The 21,615-nt window shown below is 48.7% G+C and overlaps 1 protein-coding gene across 2 annotated transcripts in view; it reads right to left on the bottom strand.

Moving 5' to 3' along the window:
• Positions 1-21,615, bottom strand: part of Ano6 (anoctamin 6) — a 169,584-nt gene that overhangs the window by 81,178 nt on the left and 66,791 nt on the right. For both annotated transcript variants that reach the window (XM_023723612.1, XM_023723613.1), the window contains one exon: positions 19,047-19,126. In XM_023723612.1, coding sequence (XP_023579380.1) covers positions 19,047-19,126 — 80 coding nt within the window. The remainder of the gene's footprint in view (positions 1-19,046; positions 19,127-21,615) is intronic.

Here is a 21,615-nt window from a genome sequence, read left to right as displayed (position 1 = left end):
GGAGCATCATCCTACCAAGGCCGGAACACACCAGGACTCTACAGAACTCAATCATCTCAGAGTTTTTAAAACACCAAGGGGATAGCGCCTTTGGAAATGAACAGAGTAAAAAGACCACTTCATCAAAGGGCTGAAGTTTATCTAAACACAAGAAAAATATAAGGCCTAATACAACTGATGAAAAAACCCACAAATAATGTGGCCCCATTCACAGTAAGCAAATTTTTGAAATTTAAAATTAGCAACCAAGACAAGTTAAATGAGTCTTCAATATAGAAAATAAAAGGAAAAAAAAAAGGAGACTGCAGGTCTAATGCGATTTATGTATTTGGGAAAGGGTCTCACTATGCAGCCCGCACTCATAGTCATCCTCCTGTTTTCAGCCTCCCCACACTGGGATTACAGGGGTGCGCTACCATGCCAGGACTCGGTGGCCAGCTCAGCACGCCATGGGGGTGGGGAAGGAAAGGCCTGTGGTGCTGGGGATCAAACCCTGTTCCCTAAGCTATCTCACCCACCAGCTCTGATACAATTTAAAATGGTCTCTTTTGTCATACAGATCTGGATAGAAGTAGTTTAATTTACTCTGAAGAAAGAAGGGTTTGTGTTCTCAAGTAACTTGTCAGAACGCTCATATTAATTGTGTTGTTGCTTATGAACCAACTGCTTTTTAGCTGACAAGCAATATTTTTAAAAACTTCCTTCCCGTCTGAAACCGACCAGCGTCTGCATCTTGCTAGCACCTGACGAGCGCCCCTGCGTGTAGAATTCCTCATTAAACGCGGCCGGCCGATGTGCCTCTGCCTTCCGTATTGATGAGCATAGGAACCACCCTACTTCATAACCACACCCCTTCCTCCTTTTCTTCACACTTCTCCAAGAGGCATTTCTTTCTTTCTTTCTTTCTTTCTTTCTTTCTTTCTTTCTTTCTTTCTTTCTTTTTTTTTTTGGTGGAACTGGGGATTGAACTCAGGCCTGTGCACTTGCCAGGAAGCGCTCATTCCACTGAGCCATCTCCCCGGCCCCTAAGAGGCATTTCTTTTTTTTTAATTTAATTTAATTTTATTTTTTATTTTTCAACAAATAATACACTGCATATATTCTTCTTAGTGGTTAATTGCTGTACAAGATGCGGACTTGTGACCCTATTTACAAACACCATTAGAACAAATCATTCTATTCATTAAGAGGCATTTCTTGCAACACACGTAAAACACTGCCAGAGACATAGCTCAGCGGCGTAAGTGTCTGCCTGGCAAGCGCAAGGTCCTCAGCTCAATCCCTGGTACTAACACTAAAATAATAATACGTAATTGTTATCTTTCTCCCAGCATGGAGTGCGTGAAGGCGCACTGCTAGCGGCTCAGGAGCCTCCCAACTAAGCAGATTGTTCCAGAATGAACACTGGGGAGGGACACCTCCTGGAGCATCCTCACCCCAGGCTCAGCCCCCAGGGGTTCTAGCTCCTAGCAGCCTTAGGCTGTCTCCAGTGTTGTAATGGTGTAACTTTTCCTATGCAGGGCACTGAGCGTGTGAGAAAATGAGACGCGCCACTGCCCTAGGCTGTGCCTTTACCCTAGTGTTTCATTTGCTGTGTTATTTAAAACAAATGAACAGGGGCTGGGGAAGATAGATCGGTGGTCTAAGCACCTGCCTGGCAACTGCAAGGACCTGGGTTTGATCCCTGGTACTGCATGCAGTGCCCACCCTCCACCAAGCCAGCCATTGAAACTAGGCGTGGCAGCACATGTCTGTAAATACCAACACTGGGAAGGCAGAGACAAGAAGAACACTACGAGTCTGAGCTGCGTAGGGAGGCTTGAACCAAATACATTACATACATACATGTATATACTTAAAAATATATATAAACTTAGAACTTAAAAAAATGTATAAACTTAAAACACTTAAAAAAATATTTGCGGAACTGGGCATTGAACTCAGGTCCTTGCGCTTGCCAGGAAAGCACTTTTTCCACTGAGCCATCTCCCCAGCCCACTGAGCCATCTCCCCAGCCTTAAAAAAATATTTGAAGCTACAGAAAAATGCCAAGCTCTGTCCTTTTCATTCTGGCTGTAGAGTTCCTTAGGCACCTTCAATTTGTCTTCCTTTCAAATGTTGGCAACAACCAAGTTTTCTACTAAAGTGAAACTGTATGCAGAAGGGGGAAAAACAGAATAATTTCTCAGGATGGCAAAAAAAAAGCAGAGCAGGATGAGACACAGAAAAGCCTGGTCATAGTTGGAGACATCTGAAAAGCGGACAATCTGGCCTTCGGTGGAACCCAGCAGTGCCCGCAGATGTGAACTTCCGGAGCCACGGACCTCGCTGAGCCGCGCCCCCGCCCCTGGCTCCAGGCACCCTTCCTGCGCGGCCCGTGCGCGCGAGGTGCGCCGCGGCAGTCTGCTCCCAGCCCTTCCCCACCACGCGTGCCCCTCGTGTGTGAGAGGCCAGGCTCTGTCTGGAAGAAAACGCCAACGTGCTGGCAGCAGCTCGCTGCGTGAAGGCAGTAGTTCCCTCTCTGGTGAGGGCGCAGAGATGGGCCCTGCAAGTGGTAACCTCCATGCCCTCTCCGGGTCTACTCAAACGAGCTGAGGTCACCAAAAGCACAACAGGGAAACATACATAAGGTGACGTAAGCATTCATTTGTGCCCAGTATGTCCCAAAGGAAAGGGAAAACAGTGAGGGACACCGTCAGCCAGCCCTGGGCTCAGCAGTGCTGGCATTTTCTCTGCAGTGTGGACATTTGACCGGAAGGCGTGGGCCACCATAAGGCCACCACGCCCTGACTGCCTTTGTGCTGCGGATTACAGGACCCCTGCGTGACTACCAGAGCGCGGCCGGGTATTTCGACTCACATTTCTCTACATTAGATCCTACTGTTACCTATTTGGCTTATAGTGACTTCTGCTGAGAGTTAAAATTGATGTACAAATTACTTTTAAAAAAGTCTATTTTATTGCGGCAAATAACTAGTTCAATTTATATCAGCTGGTTGTTTGATGGATATTCTTTTTCTTCAAGTGAAAAGCTGGCTTGTGAGAATGGCTATCCTTTGCGGTATGAAAATGCACAGATGTCTCCGAAGTGAACACACGTGCATGCCTGTGCACACACATGTATACAGACGCGCGCACACACACCCATTACATGACTCACTGAAAGCAATATAAAAATAAACACCAAAACCAAAGACAGACAAGCGGAGGTGGGAAGACGGATCTTCCTCATATGGGGAGAGAAGGGAGAGGCAGAAGGGGGGCAGGGGAGCAGAGCGCAGGAAACGGAAAGAGGAACCCGGACACGCCGCGCATGCGCAGCGACTCCACCCGGGAACAGAGCCGAGCGCTGCAAACGCGTACCCGGGAAAGGCCGGGGGACCAGGAGCTGGGGCCAACGGTGCAGGGGAATGCGGGTGTCTGCACGCACACCAGCCCACGCGAGGAGTGGAAACACTGCACTGCACACATGCACTAATAAGAGAAAATCCATAAAAGACAAAACCCTTCTGTCAATTTTTGTTTTGGATTATTGAAGAAATGCTCTGAAGAAATGAGCTTTCAGCTACATTTTATGACACTTAAAAGCTGGTTACTTTACCTTCTTTGTGCGGGAAAATTCTTAAATGGAGAATAAGGCATTTTTATACCTTAAAAGAAGCTAACGAATCCAACTGAAGCTGTTGTTATTACTTAGGAGGTAAACTGAGGGCATCCAAAACAAGAATAAAAGATTGATTTTGACATCCAGAGTGTTTGGGTTCGCAGCTCAGCTCTAGCACATACAAGTAGCCGTATGGATTTTGTGCATTTCTTCCCTTTAAAACTAACTCTACTCACGTGTAGAAACAGGGAAACAAAGGCACGATTACTGGATGATACACTCAAGCAACAGCGCGAGGCCTGCAGCGCACTAAAAGCTCAACGTCGCGAGCGACTGGCCAGGCGGGGCGCTCGCGCACGTGCAGTCCGCAGGCTCTTCACGGCTTCCAGCCCTCCCCCTGCCTGGGCGCGGGTTATCCCGGGTCTCTGCCTTTAGCCAGCAACCGCCCCAGCCCTAGTGGGGAGGGCGCGGTCAGAGAAGCAGAAGCAGCCCCCTGCGTGGTGAGGGGCTGCTCCTCTCTCGCCCCAGTGGGCAGCGCTTCTACCGTCAGGGCAAGCTCTGAGGGGAGCGAGACCCTGAGCTCGAGGGCCCACCCTTCAGTGCGGCCTTTCTACCTTCAGCCTCACCTCACCAACCTCTCCCCAGCCAGCTGGGCTGCAGGCCCCGTGCACACAGCCGCACCTCCCTGGTCCCTACTTTCATTTGTTCATGTGATACTACTGCCTGGCTACTCCTGTAATAGATCCACCATGACAGGACCACGCATGAGCTTAGCTCAGCTGTCCATAATTCTCACTTGTGCAATCGGACATGAGCCGAGTGTTTCTATAAAGGAATTCTGCAGGTGGGATACCATCTACAGCTGGCTACTTTAAGTGAAGTAAATCATTCTCCACAATCTAGGTGGGTGTCTCATCAGTCAAAGAGTATAAAAAGGGCCTCATGGGTATGGATTTGGGCAGGCCTCAGCACCTACTAAGATCTACCCTTCAAGGCTGCGCTATATACTGAACCACCCCCATGAAAATCAGACCTGATTTTTGTAAGACAGTGAGTCTTAAAGCTGGGGTGCACTACTGTGGCCCTCATAAACTGTACACTAGAAACACACTTGAGTCCTAACCTAGAACAAGAGTAACATGAATTGGCACTTGAGCCTTCCTACTTTAAAAGCACTATTTAAGTAAAATGATAGCCTTAACCGAATGCCGCCAGAAGTCATCAAATCCTATACTCTGCCTTATAGTACAGAGAGAGAACTTCCACCCTGTCAACCATTCAACCCACCCACCGGCCACCACTATTCCAGTACACAACTAGCATACACAGAACAATGCAGGAAGACAGCGGGGAACAGCGCTACCACCCTCGGCCCTGAGAGCAAACATGAGCTACACCGTTCCATAGCTCTCTAAGCACAGGGTTTAATAAATTTGAATAAAAGAAGATTTTGCCACAAAGTCAGTGAAGTGGCTTGCTCCAAATACTGCAGTTTAAACAGTGTTTACTTCCAATTCACTGGAAATCAGCAACTGTTAACAGTGCTCAACATATTGATTTATTAATAGACTTTGCTATTTGTACTTCAGAATATTGCTTGGGTGTGACACATCCCCAACCCACCATAGCTACCTCAGCGCCTACAGCCGTACTTCTCAGGGGCACAAGGTTCCAATGCACTCGCTTGCTCTCGTAGGACAACAGCACCAACTCTTTTGATAGTGACAGTCTGATTTCATTTGAAAGGACAAGAGGAGCGGCTGGGGCACTGAGCTGCGGACGTTCAGCGCTGGCCAGCCGCCTGCCTGACGTGTTCAGCCAAGTGTGAGCTCCCATAAATGTTGGATCAGAGTCTTGCTGTATTATTATTTTATGGATATGCTTTTTAAGAGCTAAAAGGTTTCCAAACACTGTACAGTCGCTGAACAACACCTCGGAGAGGAAATTTACTGCTGATTTTTCTACAAGAGGAAACAGAGGTCCTAAAAAGAGCCCGCCTACGGCCCTGAGCGCAGAACCCCTGAGGGACAGGGGGATCCGCTTCCAGGAGGCCCATCCCATGCTCCGCGGCCTAGGAGCACTTTCAGAATAACTTTTAGGATAATTAGCACCTACAAAAAAGAAAACTTAAAAACAAGCAGTAAAAGCACTTTTAAAGGTCTCAAGAACCTCACTGTGTCCACTTCTCTCCAACTTTCTTATTTCAAGAAACTATAGTTACTTTATAAAGAGGGCTGATGAAAGAATGCGATGTAGTGGCCACACCATGAGGGTGGCAGAGTGATCTGTCACAGTCTTCCTTATCTGCTTTTATTTTATGGGTCTTGGACTTTGCCGTCCAATTTTACTTCAGCAGCAAGTACGATTCTGACCCGGTAAATCCTGCTGCTCACTGACAGTGTAGCGATCCCTACCACTGGTCTGCCCGTTAAAATGAATGCAGCCGCTTTCTGGGGGCTACTGCAGTGTGTCTGGTCCTACTGCCCTACAGCTCGGAAGGTGACCCACGGGAAACAGTAAATGTGTTTTCCTTTTGAAGGAGGCATCTGGGTTTCCCAAGTGAATACATATTTCTAACTTCTTACCAGAGATAGACACAGGCATACACTTCAGATGTACAGTAAACATACACTTCAGATTATTTGCTAAAATAATGAGAACTGCAGCTCACTAAGGGACATTAGAAATGAAGACTGCAGATCACCTTTCCAAAGCCTTTCGGCCTTCTGAGTTAACTGGTGTCCACAGCACGGCAAGGACAGCGGCCACGGAAAGCCCACGGGCCTCCCCTTTGCAACCTTCCAGAAACCCATGAATTCACGTTGGATGCACATTTCCACCAAGCTCTACACTTCTCTTGAAATTTTTATTACAACTTTTTATACGTGTGCTGCTTTTTAGGTCATGGTATGGTCAGGCCAGCGGGCTCTCGACTTGAGCTTAATTCTTTCGCTTTTGTGAGCTTTCCTGCCCATCACGGTGACATGCTTACAGATGACCTACAATCAGGAGAGGTCCATGGGAAATACATACATCACGTCCCTGTTCAGATCGCCCAGGGCTGCCTGTTTTCCTCACCCATGTTTTTGTCAAATTAATTTTGATATCCGCAGATAACAGAGAGCTCGCTGAGTTTCACATGTGTTACTTCATGGGGCAGAAATTCACATGCTTTTTTTTTTTTTTTTTGCAAGGATTTCTGAAAATAAATAAAACCACATAAAATGAACACTGATATACTGAGGAAAGGGTTTTAATCAGTGACATAATTCAGTTGCTGCTGGTAGTACGCTGAGTGAAGAAAAAATATAAAACAGGCAATGCAGACACATGAATGCGTCCCATGTGGCACTGCGGTAGGATATTCAGAGAAACACTGCCCCTCTGTCATTCGGCACTTCCATCCATTAGCAGCAAGTCTTGCGAACCCAACCCCCTAAGATGAGTGTGGCCTCCCTGTCCCCATCCCCATCCCTACGTCCTAGCTCCATCATCTTCAGCTCAGACTGTTGTCCATTCAGCCTTGTGGTATGCTATGGTTTGTATCTAGTTGTCTCCCAAAGCTTCATGCAGCCATGGCGTGGACTTCTAGAGTCTGTGATTAACTCATGATGCACTGGGATTACGGGTGCGAGTGCTACACCCAGCCTGGGGCCATACCCTGAATGCCACTTAAGGGAGGCAGACTTACTCTCTGTTGCCACTGTTGCTGCTGCTCCTCCCTTTGCTCTTGCTATTTTCTGCCACCATGAGCTACTGCCCTCTGCCATATTCCACTCCACCTTGGAGCCAGCCAAGTATGGACTGAAACCTCCACAAACTATGAGCTAAATACCTTTCCTTCCTTCACTCTGAATATTGGGTCTTCTGTCCCAGCAACGAGAGAAAAGTAACCAAGGCACAGTATTTGAACTCCTCCACACTATCAGATACACTTCAGTGTACAAGATGTCTTTCTACCCAAATGAAATCTCTATGTTATATTTACTTCCTACTCATGGACCTTTTTACTACGCTTCGCCCCTTTTGCTACTAGTAACTGTGGTCTAGTATTCAGGCCCTGTGTTGTTCTTGCCTAGATGGAAGGAATCACGTCTTGCTAACCTTCCCTTCTCAACATGCCCATTTCCCTTCCAAGGAGGACACCGAGAGGGGAGGCTGCTTAACCACCACCGAGCAGGAGAAGCCTTAGCGTTCCTGGTTCCTAGAAGCAGACAGAGACGTGGCCTAGATGTGCACTAACTTTTTCACATCGCCATCCCATGTTCATTTCACACTGAGCTCAATTAGCCATAATACCAGCTCATCAGCCTAGTCCACATTACCGGTCTTTAGCTCTTTTCACTCCTAGGCTCTTTTCCTAAGCAGCCAGTATTTATGAATTAGAGGAGGGGTTTACTTTAATTCATATTGATTTTTGCCTCCTCTAGAAATTGATTTCCACCCACTATTTCAGTGTTAATACCAACTGCCCAGATAAGCGCATTCTCTAGGACCACATTTCTTAATTTTGTATTGAAGCAGGGTTTTGTTCTATACACCTTGCTAAAATACCAAAACACACAAAAATGTTTGTGGCTTTCTCCTGTTCTACCTAGTATCCTCCCCACCCCTACCCCCACCCCCACACACTTTTTTTAAAAAGTAATGTGCTTAGGCTGAGATGACATCTTTTCATGGAGCTCATGGTGGTCCCCAGTGACTTATTTCTAATATTCACAAACCACTTGTTTAAAAATGTCACTCAACATTGCTGGAGATAATGCTCCAGCTTCATTGTCTCCATTTGTCAGAATTTAGGGCTTGCCCAATTCCTATGTTAATTCCACCCCGTTTTGGAAAACTGTCCCATTTGTCACTCTGGTTTTCTGGCTTTGTCCCAGCCCCCCATCACCTCAGTTAGTTAACCGTGGTCCCACAAATAAATCCACACTCCTTAAACACCCTGGTTCCCAGCCGGGAAACTTAAACCCATCTGGACAAGCACATTCCCTTGCAGAACACTCCCTTCCAGGGCTGGAACTCTTTCAACACAACTCACCCTCACTGACTGGGAAGACAAGAGTAACACAGAAGCTTCCTGGTACAACTGAACTGTCCTCCTTAAATTGTAGGTCTATTATTGCTTCTTCATCATTTAGCAACTCCCAATCAATCAATCAATCAACCAATGTCACACCACGCTAACTCACTCTGTACTCTGTATGGTTTACTGTAGCATTTTGCAATTAATGATGTAAAAGTAAAAGGTTGGTAAGTTCCAGAGATTTGAGCAGAATGAAATTTTGTTGGTGGTTTGAGTCCAACTGGCTGAAGTGCCTGTGCTCAGGCTGAGCCAGAGACCTAAACCTGATTGTGCCTGCTTCTCCCTGGAAGACATTCTGCATTCCTGAGCTGTGACTCAGAGAAAGTTCTGAACGACATGGGACATGGCCGCAGGCTGGTCCACCCACCTCTGCTCATCCTCCCCAGTCCTAAAGAGCCCATGAATAGCTTCCAAATCAACCACACGAATCAGCCACACGGGGAACATCAGCGTTCTTACAGGTCCAGACAAAATACATGTGCTGTCATCTTGTGCTCTGACAGGCAAAATACAAACGAACAAACAGCTAAAACCAGCTTTCCGGGGAACGCGTGAGAAGGCCTACCACAGCAAGTGGGTCAAAAAAACAATTCCTGCCAGTCTGTCTCTGATCTTTTGCCCTCTTCTGAGGGTCCTCTTTTTCTAGCTTACTATCTTTGGTCTGGTTTTCCTCGGGGATTGGGTTTTATTTTTTAGTCTGCCAAATTTAGCATCAAAGACATAAGACTGAACAGACAAACAAACGCTGTCATCTTGCTGTGTACAGAAAGGTAGGTGTAAACGGAGAAAGCTATGAGCGGGAGCCTCCGGCCTGTCCCCACACCCTGACGCTGCAGATCCTGGGAACTCAAGGAAGACCCTGGATGTCAGTCGGGTTCTGAGCTTAACCGGAAAGACCTTACACTAATCCATTTACTAAAATAAGTGGATATTTTTCAAGAGCCCCAGTGCCGCTTCAGTTACCTCAGAAATAAACAACGAAGTTTCAATTTCTCAGGGGAAAAAACATAAAAATATTTAACTAGATCCTTGAGCCCACTTTGAAACAAAACCTGACCAACCACTTTGAAACAAAGCACGCAGACAAAACCCTGGGGACAGCTGGCGGGTCAGGCAAAGGAAGCGAGAGTCACACTCTCCTCCTTCACAGGCCCCTGTGGACCGCGGCCCAGGCCTGCGCCAGCCTATCTGCTGCTTCCCCGGCCTCCACTGCTGTCCCACTGTCACCCTGCCTCCTGGGATCTCTTCACTAGTTACTTCCTTCCTTCGGGTACCTCCCCTCCCCTTCCCTGCAGCTGCTCCTGAGCCATGAAACTGCAGCCCTGGCTCACACACCCTCGCCATCCTGTCCTCCGCGGCCCCCAAGGCCCCATGGGCAGTGACCTGTGTGCTGGGGCTCCCCACAGCTCCCCTCCCCTCTCCTGCCCTACGCCACCAACCTCACTCCTGAGACTGCCGTGGCTGGCGAAGTTCCCTCTCCACAGGGCTCCTCACCCCAACTCCGATTCCTTCTGCAGCTGCGCAGACCCCAGACGCCCCTTCTCCTCCTCTAAGCACTCTCCATTTCTCCCCTTTCCACTTCTTTGCTAGGGTCAGGCTGCAGCCTCCTGTTCCCAGGACACTCCTTTGGCCACACCCACAGAGTCCAGCCAGGCTGAGGCCTGCTCTCTCCTGTCGCTGTATCTCAGTGATGCCAGACAAAGCCCGGGTGTGGGGTGTCAGCCCCCACAGGCCCTCCCTGCTGCCCAAAGCCGAGAACTTTCTGGTCACCTGGCTCCCCACGTTGTGTAACATCTTCCCACCCCCACTTGTCCTGTGTTCATTCTACCTGAAAACAAGGTCCCAAGCAAATCCCTCCCCGACACCACAGGCCCGCAGCTGTACGCTTCTGACCCTCAGGGGACACCTCCCCTCCGGACGGCGCCCTCCTACGCATGTGCCCGAGAACCTCCCACGGTCCTGCTCATCACCGCCCTGCCCCTCCAGGTTTTCCATCACCCACCGATTCTGAGTCGGGGTCCTCGTCCCTGTGCAGGCCCACCTGAGCAGCTGTTCTGGAAAGAAGAGCGATTGTCTCCATCTTGGCTGAGCACCAGATCCCAAAACACTAGATACTATCTCAACAGCATAATGCAAATTACTTTCTCTGCATATGGCAGAGGTAAATGCAGGCCTCCTACCTAGCTCAGCTCACAGTACTCACCTACTTCCCACAGTTCTCAGTCATTCCTCCTCAAGCCACTCCTCCTCCACTGAATAAAATCCGGGTGCAGCCCCGGGTCAGCCTCTTTGTTCCGGAAAGCCATCTTCGTAGCTAGACTTAGGGCTCTTTGGCTCCCCGATAATTATAAATGTTTTAGTGTCTTTACTTTCACCATGGGTTGCACCAGGAGTGGTAGAATGGAATTAACTTGATGGGATTCCAATAACACATGTTTGGAATTACAAATACTGACTTCTTGGACCGAGACGAGAATCTGGAGGGGACTCCTGCAGTTCCACAGGGCTGGTCACGGCTCACGGTCGCTGCTCTAATACACTGCTCCTGGCATAATTCTTGGGCATCTCCACGTTCACTCACGCAGTTTTGGGCCACGCGTTCCAAGGTTACAGCCCAAACCTAGCTTTGGAGTCACTGTGATTCCTCAGGTTTACATCTTGCCTGCTCCCCAAGAAATCCAGGGTTAAAGGCTTGTTCCACAACGTGACATCACTGGCAAGAGGCAGAGCGTAGAAGGGGGTCTCCAGGCCCCTGAAGGGCCCGGCACGCCTGCTAGCCCTCCCTTCATCTGTTCCGCTTCCCGCTTCCTGGCGTGAAGGGTGCGGCTTTGTGCCCCAGCACCAGGCCCTCCTGCCGCCCTGCCACGCCCAAGGCAGCGACGACCGATGGCTGTCCAGAACCCCCAAAACTCTTGAGTTCCAATCTTTCCTCTCCCTTTCCCTTTCCTTTCCTTTCCTTTCTGCCAGGAATCCAACTCAGGACCTCGCGCTTTGAGCTTGCCAGAAAGGTATTACACCGCTGAGCTATCTCCCCAGTCCTAAAATCTTTTCTCTTTATACTCTATCTCAGGTATCTGTGACCGAAAGCTCATGCATCCTTCCTCAGTTATAACCACCAGAGGTGTCAGGCTCCGCCGGGACCTGCCTGGCTGCTGCCGTGGCCTCCCCTCCTCGCGCCCACGGTCCTCCACACCCCGTAACTCTCTTACCCTCGTCTTGCTTTGCCTGAGTGACCTGGAGGAAGCCCCCTGGCTAGCTCACACCTTTTGCTGCTCCGCCCCTGCTCCTTCGAGCTCGCGGGCATGGGACACCCACACCACCACCAGCTGCTGCCAGCACTCACGGCATTCCCACTCCCACTCCACCAAGCCCTGCCTCAACTCCTCTTTCTTTATATTTCTTCACCTTACTCAGTCACAGCTAATGCTTTACTTCCCATGTCTCTGGTAAAGGTGAAACAGTCCAAAAATATTTCAAAAGCTCCTATCGTCAAATCCACCGGGCGCATTCCACTTGTGCCCCGCCACTCACTCTGGCTTCCCTGCTCCTCCTCAGCGTGATGGTCTCCACAGCAACAGCCCACCCCTCTACCTGTGGGCCAAGACCAACCCCTTCTTGCCCTCTGAACAACATTATCCCAAATTCTTCCTCCAGGCCAGCCAGATAGCTCAGTGGATTAAAGCACCTGTTTTGGCAGACGCAGAGCCTGGGGATTTGATCCCCCACCCCTGTGCCGGCCCCACCCCCGCCCCCAAGGCATTCTGAGATGGCAATGGAGACTGGGCGTGGTGGTATGTGTCTGAAATCCCAGTGCTTGGGAGGCTGAAAACAGGATCACTTCGAGTCCAATACGTGTAGTGAGACCCTGTACTAAATATATTTTTTAAAAAATCTGCCTTACTCCTGCATCATCAAATGTTCTGACCCTGTTCAACTACTGTTCCTCCACCTTTAAAATATGAATTGATGCCATCTTAAAACTAAATATATTCTCTTCACCCTAATCTTCCTTCGACCCTCTGCCTGCATTCTTATGGAGGAAAAAAGAGAAAAGAATTCTTAAATTCCATGGAGCCAATCGCTCTTCACCCATTCTGCTTTGAATCCTTCCTGATAAGGTTTTGGATCTGCCACGCTACCTGAGAGTCATTTATTTCTCTTGTCAAGGTCTTTTTCCTGGGTCAAATCCAATGGTCCAGTTTCCATGCCTGTCCTCAGCATTTGGCCGTCCCCTCCTAGTTATACTTTCTCACTTGGCATCCAAGGCCCTCTCTGATCTCCTCTCTTTACTCAGCCTCCTCTCCTGATTCTTTCTCGTCCTCCCCATCCCCCAGGGCTCAGTTCAAATCTCCATCCCACCGATTCCCTTGCTGCTGAGGGCTTCAGCACAGGTATGCCGGCAGATACCACCGGTAGTACACACGAGGCTGTTCTATTAGGCAGCTTGCATCACCAGACTGTGCCATGCCACCTGATGGGACAGTCATGCACATGCCACTGGGGGTTCAGAGCCACCCAGCAGTGGGATACACAAATTATGGCCAGGTGTGAACACCTTAAACCCTATCTGTACTCTGACAACTCTGAGGTCTCTAGCTGGACGCGTCTTTAACTCCAGACGCACCTATCTCGTGCACACTGACATCTCCCCTTGGATGTCTCAAACTTTGCAATCCAAAACAGAAGCTTTATTTTCTTCTATACCTTACTCTCCAAACTGCTCCTGTGACAATCTTCCTTGTCAAAACCTTGCAGCCACCCTTCACCATCCTTCCTCACACCTCTCACCTGATCTATCAACAGATCTACCATCAAAATATACCCCACACCTGAGTATAGCCCCTCGGAGCCAGAGCCAATGCTCAGGGTCCACACCCACCAGCCCTTCCAGGGATTCTCAGGAAAGCTCTGTAGGTCATCCTGCCTTCACTCTGCTTCTCCAGCCTTAAGTCTCAATACAACCAAAGGGACCTTGGGGCTGGGGAGATGGCTCAGTAGAATAAGTGCTTCCCTGGCAAGCACAAGGGCCTGAGTTTAATCCCTGGTTCCGCCAAAAACCAAAACAAAAAAACCAAAGGGACCTCATTAACATAAAACCAGGTCACCTCTGCTCAGAGCCCAACTCCTCTCCCCCAGAGACAAAGGACTTCCCAACTGAGGTGAAACCAGTCTTTACACGGTGGCCTGTAGAATCCCGAAGCTAGCCTTCTCCCTAACCCCACATTCTGGTCCAGCCTCAGGCCTCTCGGCCTTTCCTCTACATGATAAATCTCCAAGCCCAGCTCCTTCTCTGGGCCTCTCAACCCTGGAGCTCCTCCTCCACATTTCCCAGCAGTTTGCTCCAGGCATACTTACAGGTCTCCTCTGCTGGGTGCCTTCTGGATGAGATGTTGTGCCTCAAACACACTATTTAAAACTGTCAGGATCCTCACACAATCTCTGCCTTTGGTTTTCTCTAAAGGATTTATCATATCCCATGTTACATATTTCACTTACTTTGTTTTAATGTTTCTGGTTCCACCAATATAAGTTCTTCCCCCCCCCCTTGTATGCTAAAGCCTAAAATAGTAGACATCAAATAAATACTAGCTTAGCAAATTAATACTTTTTGGGGGATGTCCCTTAGGACCAGATGTATTTTTACCTGGTCAAAGATACTTAAATTCAAAATTAAATTAATAATATTCTGGATGAAGCAATATTTTCCTTCAGAAAAGGAGCCAGTTCCCTGAAATCCCAGATGGGGATAATTCTCCTTCAATATCTCTCTCTGTGTAAGCATAATGCTTAATTAAGGACACTCATATTTGTTCTGCTTTAATCCTTCTTTCTAAGTCTATTTCTCTATTGAGTCTAAATTCTGTGAATTCTCTTCCTCTTCCCCAGTTTATCCCAATTTTCTTTTGCCAACCCAAACTCTTCATTAATTCCTTTGAATCTGATTGTACCTAAACCATTTTTTAAAGATCAACTGCATAAGATCCGGTAATAAGACCATTCGTGTTTCTAAAAGGTCAGGAAAATCCTCTGTAAACCTCAAGTTCTGGAAAGGCTGGAAATGAGCTATGAATAGTGAAATTCTGATCAGAAAACACTTCCTGGGCCTCCCCTTGACCATGGCCTGGTTTCTGTCCACACAGCGTCTCCCACTCTCCCCACACACATCCAGGGCTGCTGGACCACGACCCTCCTCGTTTCCCCACCACACACTGGACTCCATCAGTGCTCAGATTCACTCCCTTCTGCGGTCCTGGTCAGGGCCAGCGAGGTCAGAGGGCCCTGGCTTTCTCGGCTCACCCAGACTTGGGAGTGAGCCTGGGGTTTCTGGGGCCAGCGTTGACCGTGCAGCTTTTATTCGTATCTCAGATCTCTCCTCTGCTCCTAACCAGGGAGCCAGGGCCAAGAGCCCCGAGGAGCTGGGGCAGAGGCTGACAGCCTGCGCCTGCCAACAACCATGCTGCAGAGCCTTCCTTTCTCTGTCACCGCCGGGGTGACTCCCTACCAGGAGCTCCAGCCACACAGCCCACATCTGCAGCATTTACTTCCAGGTCTGCATCTCCACAGTGACCTGGGACCCACTTCCCAGCCTCGTTTTACCCAACTCATTCCAGGGACCATCGTGCACCCCAACGATGGTCCTCGCTCCCACGCTCCCAGAGCATCTGTGTGCCGCCAGCTTCCTGACCATACCACCCTTGGTCAGTTCTGAAAATCAGTGTGGTGAACTATACCTCATCGACTGAGGGAAACAGATAAAAGTTAGCGAAGGTAACAGGGACAGAAAAAGAAGACAGCATGGGAAACTTAGGATAAAAAATTAATAAAACAGGTTCTAAATCTATCTTCCGCTATGCTTATATTAAATAAAAAAATGAAACAAACAAAAAACCCTGAAAGGCTGCTGCTGCCTTTCCCCAGGCCTCCCTCCCACACGTTCACCCGACCTTGGGCAGCTCCAGCCCTCCTTTCTGGTTTCAACACGCTCCCGCCTCCGCCTCCTCACGTGGAAGAGCAGAAGCACAACCGCGTCTCTGATTACACGTTAACATTTGCTGGGACTGCAAAGGAGGGCGGGGGGTGGAGAGAAGCCACACAGACATGCAAACGCAGACAGTCAAGAAACTGCAGCCACCGAGAGGAAGGCCAGGTGGAAATCTGCCCCTCCCAGGCGGGCTGCGGTCTCCGAGCCGCACGGCGCTGAGCGGGACACCGGTGCCTGCCTAGCCAGGACTTACGGAGCTCCTACAGCAGTAGAGACACCGAGGAATCACAGTAGAGACACCGAGCTGTGGAGGAAAACAGCTTATGATCTCAGAGACCAAAGCTACTCCGCTGGTACAGCTTTCTCAGGTCTTTTTCAAGTGAAAGAAAAACAAATTCTGAAGGAAACAAACTAATAATGAAAAGCATCGTATGCTCCCTGTTGCGCAAACCATGTAAATATACTGCGGCACAGAAACGCCAGCCAGCCTCCTGGTCCTTCTACAGTCTGACTTGAGGACAAGGCTGAAGCAAACACAGTCTCTGCCCTGCTCTCTGTAATCCAACTCAGCAAACTACAGTTGGAGCTTCTAAAATGCCTGACGGAGAAAAACAGAATACTCATTTCTTAATTTCTTTTCTTCTTCATTGCCTTCTGTTCTCAAGTTTGCTTGGCCTTTGGGAACCCTCAGCTCCCAGGTTCAAGCGGCACCTGAATTTCTGGTTTCAAAATCTGGTCTGGATCAACTCACCCGACTTTGCCCTGGCATCACCCAGCACACTGCAGGAGCGGATCCATCATTCGCAATGAAGCGCTAATCTTCTGCCCACACAAAGGATTGTTTTAAATATAAGGCTGGATTCCCTGGAGCGCCCTGCCTCTAGGGACCCCTTCTATACCTCCTGTTCGTCTGCCATGGAGACAGCGATGGGCAATGAATGTTTACTGCAACAGCGGAGTCCACGGCTAAGGCGATGCGAGGGAGAAAGTACAAGAGGCTGTTCGAGTTACACAGAGAAGTGGTGTGTAATGAGCACCAGTGGTGTGAAAATCTGTGCAGCACAAGTCAGATTCCTCCCTGAGCACGGCATGAACACACAACAAGATGAAGATCACAGCCAGGATGTAGGAATCTGTTATCAGCCACACAGGCTCAACAGCCTTCGGCCCCATCGGTGGGGATGGCGGAATGGCTCTCGGTAGTTCTGGCACAGCAGCGAGAAATGAAACCATGAGGCCGAGCACTGTGGCACACACTGTAGTCACCCAGCACTCAGGAGGCTGAGGCGCAAGGACTGCTGCAAGTTCAAGGCCAGCCTGAACTGCACAGCAGATCCCGGTACCCAAAAGACAATAAAAATAAAAAGTGAGAATTTAGCCTAAGAATCTCCTAACTTGGGCATCTTTAAACTCCTTGTTAAAATAAGCTGCTCAGAAAGGTGAATGTATTCTGGGAACCTGAGTTCTACCACTGGCCACGCTAGCTTAGAATAGCCAGATAACAAACTTTTGCAGAGAGGTTAATCAAGAAATCAGGGGCAGCCTATTAGGCACAGAGACTCTTAGGCCAGCGAAGCTACTGTCTGGACTATAATGGTGGATGCATGTCACTATGCATTTGTCAAAGCACATAAAATGTACAAAACCAAGGCTGCGTCATATGTAACCAAAGGACTTCAGTTAATAATCTATCAATATTGACTCATTGATTATAATAAATATTTCACATTAATGCAATACACTAAAAAAAAAAAGAAATCAGGGGCCGGGGAGAAAATTCGTGCTAAGCCAGATGTGGCACACGCCTGTAATCTCAGCACTCAGGCGGCGGAAAGAGAAGGGTCGCTACAAATTCAAGACCAACCTGTGCTACATAGTTCAAGTCTAGCTTGAACTACACAGCAAGACCCTGCCTAAAAAAAAACGCTAAAGGTGGAAACAGTTACGATTACCAGTGCGTCTGCACTTCACCGGCTGTAGCGAAGACACGGCTGAGGTGTGCCAGCCTTGAACGCCATGTGAACCGGCGTGAGCTGCACATATGCTTAACATGCACACCAGCACCCTGCTCAGCACGGCTCTTTTTAGGTTATGCTGCCGACAGGGCATCAATAAAATACGGCTGCAGAAATAAAGGGGCGGCCCCATGAGTCGGTACCAGCACCACACATGAATATGAAGCCTCTGTCTGCTCTGCTTTATAACCAGCTCCAAGGGTAAGAAAAATCACAAATCTCTCCGCTACTTTAAGACGCAGGGTACTGCTGCGTCTTTGTAATTTTCCTTCACTGAAAGTCTCACTGGGTACAGTAAGGAAGTCACCAAACACTACGTCCTTCTACTACAGCCAAGTGATTTTCCCAGCAGGTGGTCTGCAAGCGAGCCACAGGAGCCACGCTGTGAGATGCGACGGCCTCGCGAGAGCGGTCCTCCGTGCGGTCCCCCTAGGCCTGGGCACTGTCCGCTTCCCTGGCTGCCGGCCACACTCGGGGTGCAGAGAGGAGACAAGCGCAGGGCGAGCGCGTTTGTCTTCATCCGTAATGCAGTTACACTCTGCCAAGGACCGGAGTGACAACTATATACTGGACTTCAAAAATAACCCGAAAAAGATGTTTGCATCGCTAACATAATTGGCAAGGAAGCCTTTGTAGTGGGGACAAAAATCAGCAAATCTGGGTGGACCTTGGGCACACTGTTCCTGCACATCAGGTGCAACCCTATGGTACGTCCTCTCTCTCCACGTGAGCCTAATATACAGTATATTCAGCACAGACATTTTGCAGGGCGTCCTATGCACCTAGTTTTCCTTAAATGAGACAGTAATGAAATCACAGTAGCATCTAATAAGATTTTTAATTCCTGAGGGTAGGAACCATGGCTAATTTTTAACAAGTCTAATTGATGAGAAGCATTAGCTCCCCTTCTTGGTAGGAACAACTAGAACATCCCTAGCCCTAAATGGCTTAGGGTTAAAGTTCCAGAAGGAGATCCGAGTTGGCCTGCGTCCACTGTAAATGACTAGCAACAGTCGGTGTGTGACGCCGGGTGACGCGCTCAGCAGAGACAGCGAGTCTGCAGTCACTAAGAGCAGACACAGCAACTGTATCAGTGAGTCGAGTACCAGCTCTGTGGATGAGGTGGGAGATTCGCAAGGTCGCAGTCTTTCACGCCAGAGCAAGTGCCTGATGCCGCGACGCGGCCGTTCCGGGACCTGTTCTCTAGACTCCTCCGCAGCTCTGAAGACGGTCAGTGCCACCAGCTCTTACAGCAGACTTGGAAGCCCTGCAGAACGGCTCTTGAAACAATCTCACCCCCTATGTGGCGAAAAACCTCCAGCTCGCCGTACAGACTTAAGGAAAAGTAGCTGTACTCACAAATTCCGGGACTTGGAAATCTTGCTGATCTTCCAGCGATCCACAATTCGGGAGAATTGTCTGGTCCAAGTTCTCCAACACTAAAAATAAGTAGACAGATAAATAAATCAACAGGGCAGGCAAGCAAGCGCACGCTTCCCCTGGCCACACAGGACGAGCGCGGCCCACCTCCAGCTCCACACCTGAGCACTGGCGGTGGTCACAGAGGCCGTGGGTCAGCTATTTCATCCGCTGGACAGGACGCCAGGTACTAAAATTCCCTAGGCAGGGTCTAGTGCGGAAAATCGCTCAGCTCCCACGCTGTCACTAAATGAAAGCCTCACTATGGAGCGTGTTAGCCCACTAATGTTCTTCTTCCTGCTACAATTTGGGGAACTGACGTGGAGCGACTTGGGGGTGATCATTTTCTGCTTTAAGACATTAGAAAGCAGCACTTGTCAGACGAGTAATCGAGTAATCGAAGGCACACAAAGCTTTCCAGCCCACTTTAAAATCCTCAAAGGAAACAGATACAATTTTTTTTTGGGGGGTGGGGAGACTGGGAATTGAACTCAGGCCCTTGCACTTGCCAGGGAAGCACTTATTCTACTGAGCCATCTCCCCGGCCCCCAAAAATTTTAATAGTGAAATCTACTTCATCCATGATGCCAATTATTATGAATATTATAATCCATAGTTTTAAAGTGATAAGTGAGCTATTCTACATTTTCCCCCCTTGGAGTAAGTCTTAGAAGCCCAGCACATACTGCACACCCACGCACATCTCAGTGCGGACTAGCTCCCTTCCAAAGGCCCAGCGGCCACATGTGACGAGGAGTGGCTACTACCCTGGCTCCAGTTATAGGGACACAGGAGACGGATCTGAAGGCAGGCCGCTTGGCCAGACACCAGTCCTGTCCTGTCCACAGGACACTGACATGAATGAAGGGGCCATGCCAGACTAAATGTCACCGAGAAAACCAAATACACAATCATATACAGCACATGGGTCTGGCGTGGACACACAACTACAAAGATTTCTTTCAGAGTTTTCAGGCTGGGGAACAGCTCCGCAGCGGGGCACTTGCCTAGAATATGGGAGGTCCTGGGCGCAATCCCCAGCCAAGCAAAAAGAAGTGGAAGGGCACTATGCAATTGTAACTGACATAGGACAATACTGTTTTGGCTATCCAGAAAAATACTCTTAGATAGTAAATACTTTAAATAGCATTTAATGTTTAAACACATTTAGATGCTTTCATTTATCAATATCTAAGTTTCTTCAGGTTGATGATACAGAAAAGTAACAAGGTTAAAGGGGCAAAGAGTCTAAGGGACACACAGTGTACTAAAAAGACGTGGTCCTTGGCTGGCCCTAGGCTGGATGGTGCAGTTGTAAAGGACTTTTTTTTAAAAATGAGATAGTATGAAGTGTTAAATTATATGAAACCACTTATAATTTTATTAAGTGATGTTGTCTTAGCTTTAGAGTGATTTTTTCCCCTCTATACATACTATGTTTTTTTAAACCCATGAAAGACTTCTTTTGTGGGCCAGTCAGACAGCTCAGCGGACTAGGCTGCATGCGGGACTGGGGTTCATCCCTGGTGTGCCGTGATGGCCCACCCCTGGGGCACGCCGACTGGGTGTGGTGGTGCGCACCTATAATCCCAGCATGTGGGAGGCTGAAAACAGGAGGATCACTACAAGTCTGATCTACGTAGTGAGACCCTGGAGACCCTGTCCTAAATACATTTTTTAAAAAAGACTTTTGTGAAAGAGAAGGTTGGTTTCCTACCAATCCAGAAAAACCCTTTCCATGGCCCAAAAGAACAACTGGCAGGACACGCAGAAGAGATCTCCAAGTGACTGCTTACAAAACAAATCGGCCAACACTGGAACAACTCAATCAGCAAACACATGGGCTTGGAATCCCACTAAGAAACCTCCCAGCACTAGGCCTTGGGTTCATGCTGGGCTGGAGGGGAGGGGCCGTAACCCTCCACTTAATCCTCCTCCTCCTCACACTGCCTTTGACCCGGAAACAAAGGCTGGAAGAAACAGAAACAAGGGACTAAATAGAGAGTTCTCTACTTGGAGCCCAGGACCGAAGCAGGGCACTTCAGACGAACCCAGGTTTGAAGCGTGAAAGCCAAAGGCAAAATTAAGGTGCTGGCCTATGGACACCCCAAGAGGGCGAGGCACTTCCACAGCCCACTAGGCTTAGGTTCTCTTAACACAGAAACCTTCCTCCGACTACAGGACAGCAGCTGTTCAGAGTCATGTATTCCTGCAGGCCACCCTTAAAACTTGCTCAAAACATGCTTGTGTACACGCTTGGCTAGGAGCAGAATGTTCTAAGCTGGTGCTGCAGGAATTTCCTACATCTGGAAGAGTGGTTAAACTTTCTCCCGCACAGAGAGGTACTGGAGAAATTCCATCAGTGGTGTTTGTGATACACTGGTTTATGGCAGAATAAGCAGGTCAATAAATATAATGTTGCATTTATTTTTACATGGGTTTTAATCTGATGGAGCAGCTTCACTTCGGTATCTAATCTGAATTCCTTGATGATGAGCCATCCCATTTA

This window comes from Octodon degus, unplaced genomic scaffold (assembly GCF_000260255.1).
Source record: "Octodon degus isolate 3935 unplaced genomic scaffold, OctDeg1.0 scaffold00100, whole genome shotgun sequence".
Taxonomy (NCBI): domain Eukaryota; kingdom Metazoa; phylum Chordata; class Mammalia; order Rodentia; family Octodontidae; genus Octodon; species Octodon degus.
The sequence above is the reverse complement of the archived record's forward strand: the minus strand, read 5'-3'. Positions and strand labels throughout refer to the sequence as shown.